General features: G+C 35.2%; 1 protein-coding gene across 1 annotated transcript; it reads right to left on the reverse strand.

The window, feature by feature from the left end:
• Positions 1-561: 561 nt before the first annotated feature.
• On the reverse strand, positions 562-3,560 carry LOC136041324 (macrophage mannose receptor 1-like). Its single transcript, XM_065725949.1, has 2 exons — positions 3,436-3,560; positions 562-1,458 (listed from the first exon to the last, which is right to left on the reverse strand). The coding sequence occupies exons 1-2, from the start codon at positions 3,488-3,490 to the stop codon at positions 590-592; spliced, it is 924 nt and encodes a 307-aa protein (XP_065582021.1). The 5' UTR covers positions 3,491-3,560; the 3' UTR covers positions 562-589.
• Positions 3,561-7,172: the final 3,612 nt, after the last annotated feature.

Consider the following 7,172-nt stretch of genomic DNA (forward strand, 5'->3'; position numbering starts at 1 on the left):
GAATACACAGTCATAAATCCATACGAAGTACCGCTTATTTCCTTATTATTGCTTTTATTTTTGTCCTAATTTAGAATGAGACTTGGGTTGTACCCTTTTTCAAGAATTTGGCAGTTTTTCTTTTTGTCCAAAATAGGAATTTGGACACTTCAAAAGAACCCGCAACAAGTATAATTCATAATTATTATTTGATATTCATTGATTGAAGATTATTGCTTGGATGGCTGCAGCCAAATGACTAGCAACATATCTGAAAACGTTTACTGGGAACAGAGAATAAAAACTCAAGTTCTTCCCCTGACAGTCAGTGACTTAAATGAAGATTATTCTCCCAGTCCTGTAAAAATACATATTAGCGTCGGTCATTGATACATCCAAAGACCGAAATTGATGAATCATAGATTTTTTTTTTTCCAAACCTCACGAGGCTATACCTTGCTGAAAGCAAAATCATAAGAAGGCTGCAAAATTGTGCAAAATCTTTCCCCTCAATCTCTCTTTATTTCTCTTTCTGTCTCTACCTCCTGTGCGTACTTGAAGTTAAAAAAAGACTACTAAAAATTTAAAATTAACCTTTATTTAAGTAAAATTAAGCTTTGCTATATGCGGGTATCTTGCATATGACGCTAAAACTTGTACTGATACTACTAGTAGCATGCCAATATCCGTTGCTTTGAATATATGCAACGTCATAACTCGAGTAATAATAAGAATATTCCCAGTTTTCATAAGTTCTGTAGGTGCCATCTACCCAGTATCTTGAACTATACAAGCAACCGATCCATGCTCCGTTTGGGGTTATTTCGCGTATAAAACTATTTTCTTCGCTGGAATGAATAGAAACCATATCAGCACTTTCGCTTCTACAAATGGCAACACCATCTCCCCAATACATGCTTGATTTGACTGAGTAGCAATAGCAGAGATTGTTTTGGAAGCATTTTTCTGTATAGTTAGTAGGGCAAGGATCCGGCTCTACTGTTGTTGTTGGTGGTACTGTTGTTGTTGGAGTTGAAAGTGGCTTCTCACATAAGATTGGGCGTAGATCAGTACAGGGACTATCACGCCATTTAAATGGTACTGTGTAGCCTTCATCTTCACTACCCAAGTAATGAACGCAATCACTAGAGTTAGCGCCATTTGTTGGTGCATCATAATTCCAGCTTGTATAGCCTAAACTGCTTCCATCTACCCACATAAATGTACTATTTTTTCTTTTCAGTCCTATCCAGGCACCTCGCCTAAACTCATCAGGAAACACATAAATAAACTTGTTTTTGTCTTCTGAATGGATTGACACCAGATCTCCTCCAAAACCGTTGCATATTTGCTCAGCAACTTCAAGACGAACGTAACCGTCAACGTACTGAAAGCAGCTGCAGTCGTTTTCAGCACTACAAACTAGACTCCATCCGTCGACACAATACTCTCCTTTTCCAGAAATTTGATTGTCAGGGTCTGGAAACAAAATTGTATCTTAGTATCTTCATAGATAGAGGCTATGGTAGTTAATAATATGAAAGGAAAAGTCCTTAGAAATAAAAATATCTGTTTGCTCAGGGGAATAAAATATTAACTAACAATAATCGCTCCCTAACAAATTTTAGGGATTTAATTAGGCAACACATTTAAGAGAAACGAGCGCTTAATTTTCTTTCATATATAATTTTGTAGTAAAATAATAGAATTTGCCAATTCTCTGAGCTAAACGTCTTCTTAACAAAAAAAAATTCTTGTAGTATATGTAAAAATTCTCATTTATTCGATATACAGAGTTACCTCGCAGTTTAATTGCTTTTTATCTGTTTTTGATGTCCTGTAACATGACCATTGCTTTTTCTCCTCCCTCTAATGAACTTATGCTTTTAAATGATAAAATAACAATAAAAGAAGATAGCTAAAACTATTAAATACTTTTGAAATCTTTAAAAACCTAAGTTCCCCTACCTATCTCAAACAACCTCTCAAACACAAATACAGACCCTGTGTCAAGTTCAAACAAGGTTGGCATGTATAAAGTAATTCTTGCATGATATTATGACTATCAAATAGCATGAGGTGACATAGATAATCAGTGGGAAGATACCAGAAAAAATGTGTTTTCGTGGAAAACCATTGTCTACTTCGGTAACATAAAGACAGGTCTCTACAAAGTGTCAGTACCCCACCAGCACCGAATAAAATAAAGAAAAAAAGGCTTAATCAGTGCTACTCAAGCTAGAACGGGTTTTCTTCAATTTTTAAAGTGAAGAGGTAAGGGTAAAGGATACGGCATTAGACTTTACAGTCCGTACCGGCGGTGCTGATCTCCGTTTCTTGGCCCTTCAGCCAGGAAGTACAATGGGGGGTTGGGAGCCAGCCAACTTGTGCTTTCGCACACCCTTCCTGTTTACCTTCCCCAGATTTCACCAGGTACCTATTTAGAGCTGGGTCGACTCTGGCTAAGCTTACAGGGTCACGCCACTGACCCCCGTCCCAAACTGAAGAATTGGGTACACTGGAATTCGAACCCGCGTCCTCTCAGACAAAGGATCCGGAATCCAGTGCACCAACCCACTCGGCCAGGGCGGTTTTGAGTGTAGAGGTTAAATATTCCGGTATGTTGTTTTCGACCATTATGATTCCAACGATTTGCTCCTTATTTTTATCTGCTACTGACTTTAAGGATTTGAAGCTACCATTCAAAATTCACATACAAATTTGTTTTCGTCATTAATATTTTACTTTCAAGTTTAAAATGAATGTTAGTAATCATTCTTATTATTTTTTGTGAAATAGCGTTTCTTTTACATCTTGAAATTTATTCTAAAGCGTATTTGATCAAATTTATCGAGGATTGGCGCAATGAAATAAAAAAAAAATTCTTTTTCGGATAACTGTAGGCTACAAAAGAAATAATTTTTCGTAATTATTCTCAACATTAAACAACGTCAAAAATTTTTTCTTTTATCTAATTAAAGGCAGCATCATTAGCCCCATACCAGAGAATAAAATGGAAACGTTATGATTATTAATTTGGAAATCATTTGGTATATTGTTTTTCCATGACTTTAAATCTGCTCTCTATTATAACTGACCAATAAACCAATCATTATTAAATTTAAATACCCAAAAAGAAAAATTCTAAGCACGTGATAATGCACCGATATATCACATTTATTGCAACGGAAATTTAAACGATGTTAGTAAAAATCTTCAGAAAACATAGTATCATAGTTCAAGTCTTCTATTTAAAGCGAATACTGGTCTGTGTATTTTTTAAAGATTGAGGGTTCCCTGAAGAGAAACAAAAAGTTGTGAAAATATATTGATGAATGCTTTGGTGTTCAGTATATGCTAAATATTATTGTGGCTTACTCATAACAAAATAAGGAACATAGCATCATTGATTTCATATAAAGCTAAAAGAAAAAAAATTATTAACATTCTAAATACCTGACCAAGCTGAACTAATCAAAGCAAAAACCAGACAGAGAAATACTGGCCACATTTTAAACAATTAATTATTTAGTCTTCAGAAGCCATAGTTTTATAGTTGAATTTCTTTATCTAAAATAAACCTTGTTTCTGGTGTTTATTAGGGATAGATTAAGCTTGATTAATAAGCATTAACATTACCCGAAACATTAATCCGTCCGAAGACACAACTATAATAAAATTTTACCAGCAGCAAATAATGATGTCATGGTAACTTTTACGATATATGTTTTAGTCAAACTTAGCCAACAAATCTTAATCCTTTTTAAAAGTCAAATACAAGAAAAACATAGAAGAGTTTTAAAGTATTTTTATCAAAAGGGAAAGATAACAAATGGGAAAGTTCCTGAATTATTTTATGCCAACACTTATATGAAGGTTTCTCATGTTATTTTGCATGCTAAATCATCAAGTGTAACCAGATTGTTATTAAAGCTTATTGTATTCATCAGGGTTACCACAACGGTTATTTCCTAAAGTACTACAATTACCTAAATTTCTGTATTACACAGCGGTTTCGGCGCTACAGTCAAAAAATTTACTGTAATAGTGCTAAAATACCAATTTCGTACTACATATGGCAACCCTGAGCATGTTTTACAGTGCTACACATAATGAAATAGTGTCAAAATATCACTTTCATTCTATAAGCGGCAACCCTGGTCTTCAGGCTGCAGCTTGATACATTGTTTTTGTGAAGTTTTGATGTTTCGAATTCAAATTAACCGTTACATAAAAACAATGGCAACAGTGTTTTGTATTCTTTAACTATATTTCTACGTGAGTAACAAGTTCTTACTTTTTCTGTGTACGTTTTTGAATTAAGCATACACTATTTAAAAAATTTGAAGTAATCAAATTTATAATTCAAAATATAGTCCCGTCTACCAGCTAAACGCCTATTCAGCTGTTGGCAAAACGTATTTTGATTTCATTATAATTTAAACAGCGAATGGAGCTAATAAGTTGCAATTTTTTCAACCGGCTTCACTGCTTTTCAACTTATTAAAAGCAAAATCTTGCTTATTCAATCTTCATGCTCGGGATGGTGTTGAGAGCCACGCCAGCCTTCTCCGCAAAGAGCTGTCAGCAGCGTCTGGATCAGACAGCAAAGTTCAAGCCTGGTCTAAGAATTTCCTGAGAGCGTCATTCCACCGGAACTGAAACCTGGTTCGAAAGAGATTGAGCTGGTCTTTAAATAAGAGGCAAAGGCGAAGTATATCAAAATCAATGGGGTTTGAGGGAAGTTTCAGGTTTGGGTTTGTCATCTATGAAGGAATAATTTCAAGGCAATTCAGTAATTGTGATTGAAATAGCTATTACTAACGTGTCTCTCTTACACTAAGCAAGAAGTAGAAAAGGCAGATTTTATACCACTTGATTCAATTCATAGCTGTAAAATATACTAGCTATCAGATTTTGTGACCAAAGGGCCTGTCCCCAGCCTTCTATGGTATTCTAACACTAATTTTTTGTAGTGTGTATGGTTGGGGAAAAACTAATTTGACCATTTAATGCATGCATACTCGGTACTGAAATACATTTGAACATCGATAAACATAAAGTTTGATCTTGCATATTGGTTAATTTTTTCATGTTAATTAAAGATTGTACCATTAAGTAAAGTCTGATAAATAATTCCTAAACAGACCTGGCTTTTGAATTTTTGCCTTCCTTCTCAAGACTAAAATTTATTTTTCAGCTTTGGTTGTCCAGCTACTGCTCAAATGTAGGCTGCTACTTAATTCTGTTTCCCTTCCTTCCTTTCTTTCTCTCTCTCTCTCTCTCTCTCTCTCTCTCTCTCTCTCTCTCTTATCTTTCTCCATATTTTTCTTCCCTCTTTCTCTCCACCATTTTATGTACTAAAATTATATTTTTAATACTTTTTTATGAAATTCGTCAAATGGTAATACTCGTATGTGCGTTAATTAAGACCCCACAATTAGAACTAACACAGTAAGTAGTCCACCGATATATGGTGTTTCAATGCATCCAAGTGCGTAACTAAAATAACAAGTTCCCAAGCTTTCGTAGTAACTATGAGGACAATCTGCTGAGTCTTGTGAATTAGAAATATATTGTCGCTGCTACTGTTTCACCAAAACAGTAAAGTTACTAGTTTAAAACAAAATGCTCAAAGCAAGAATCAAACCCTGGCCTACTAGGTCAGAGCTAGCTATCCTTACCATTAGACCATTTTCATCGGTTATTTATTTTTATAATCTTTAAAGATACAGAGCTTGGATAGGCCTGATGAAAATCCACCGAACTTTAATATGACCCTAAGCGATAGATAAATGTTTTTGCTCACTGAATGCCGGGGCCCTCCAGCAGTTATAATTTTCAGGCTATATACCATACCTTAGGATTTCTTGAAACTTTTGATTGCATATCAAAACACAATAACATAAATTCAGATCAAGAAGGCTGAGGATAGTTCTGTCAATCAGGACATGGGAGGGGGATAGCATCAGTGTCCTATATTTTTAGAAATTATCTGAACAGAAAATCTTATGAGAAAGACCATTCTGTAAGTAAATAAATGCCCAAAACGTTATCTCTGATAACTTTAAGTAAAATTGGACGATTATTTTCTGAGCTGAATAAAGTTTCCAACATAAATGTTTACTAGTTTTTAATACACAAGCTGTATACTTTATTTATCAGATTTGAATATACCAATTCCAGTTTTGCAGTCCTTAATACTTTTCTGTTTATCTATATATTGCTGATACAAGAAAATCTGAGCCATGAGACACACTAAATCTTTGCTTGTTTTACACGTTCTATTTATGATTAAACAGAAGACAAAAAGGACAAAAAGTTCTAACTTAAATTTGAAGTGACTTAGATGGGGGAAACAAACGAGACATAAAAAAACAAGAGCTAAGAGCTCATATGGTACTTGTGACGAAGTCTGAAGAGCCAGGAGCTCATATTGCACGACCTCTAGCAAATTCTAAGAATCAATAGATTGACTTAAAAGGAAAATCAGAGGCTTAATACCGGTCAAGATTTAATATAAGAGCTCTGAGACACGAGGTCCTTCTAAATATCAAAATTAATTAAGATTCGATCACCCATTCGTACGTCAAAAATACCTCATTTTTTTAAGTTTTCCTCTCCCTTCATCCCCCACGATGGTTGAATCAGGGAAAACGACTTTATCAAGTCAATTTGTGAAGGTACCTGACACGCCTACCAGTTTTTTTCGTCTTAGCACGACCAGAAGTATCGAATTCGCCAAAACACTGGACCCTCCTAACTCCCCCAAAGAGAGTGGATTCAGTCCGGTTACATCACTTACGTATATACGACATTTTCTTATTCTACCCACCACGTTTCGTCCCGATCTCTCCACTCTAAGCGTTTTCCAAGATGTCAGGTTTTCCTCTCCAAATCCCCCCAATGTTACCAGGTTTGGTCGGGATTTAAAATAAGAACTCTGAGACGTGGATTCCTTCTATATATCAAATTTCATTAAGATTCGGTCACCCGTTCGTAAGTTGAAAATACCTCGATTTTTCTAAATTTTTTTCCCAATAAACATCCCCCCAACTCCCCCAAAGACGACGGATTCAGTCTATTTATGTCAATCACGTTTTTAGGACTTGTACCTATTCTTCCCACGAAGTTTCATCCCGATCTCTCCACTCTAAGCGTTTTCCAAGATTTCCTGTTTCCTCCTCTAACTC

Source organism: Artemia franciscana, unplaced genomic scaffold, assembly GCF_032884065.1.
Source record: "Artemia franciscana unplaced genomic scaffold, ASM3288406v1 PGA_scaffold_138, whole genome shotgun sequence".
Taxonomy (NCBI): domain Eukaryota; kingdom Metazoa; phylum Arthropoda; class Branchiopoda; order Anostraca; family Artemiidae; genus Artemia; species Artemia franciscana.

Bases quoted from the DNA above. Each gene is read 5' to 3' on its own strand.
- LOC136041324 (XM_065725949.1), bottom strand. From the start codon at position 3,490: ATGTGGCCAGTATTTCTCTGTCTGGTTTTTGCTTTGATTAGTTCAGCT. The intron at 1,459-3,435 runs GTATTTAGAATG...TTTTGTTTCCAG, and splicing joins GATTAGTTCAGCTTGGTCAG to ACCCTGACAATCAAATTTCT.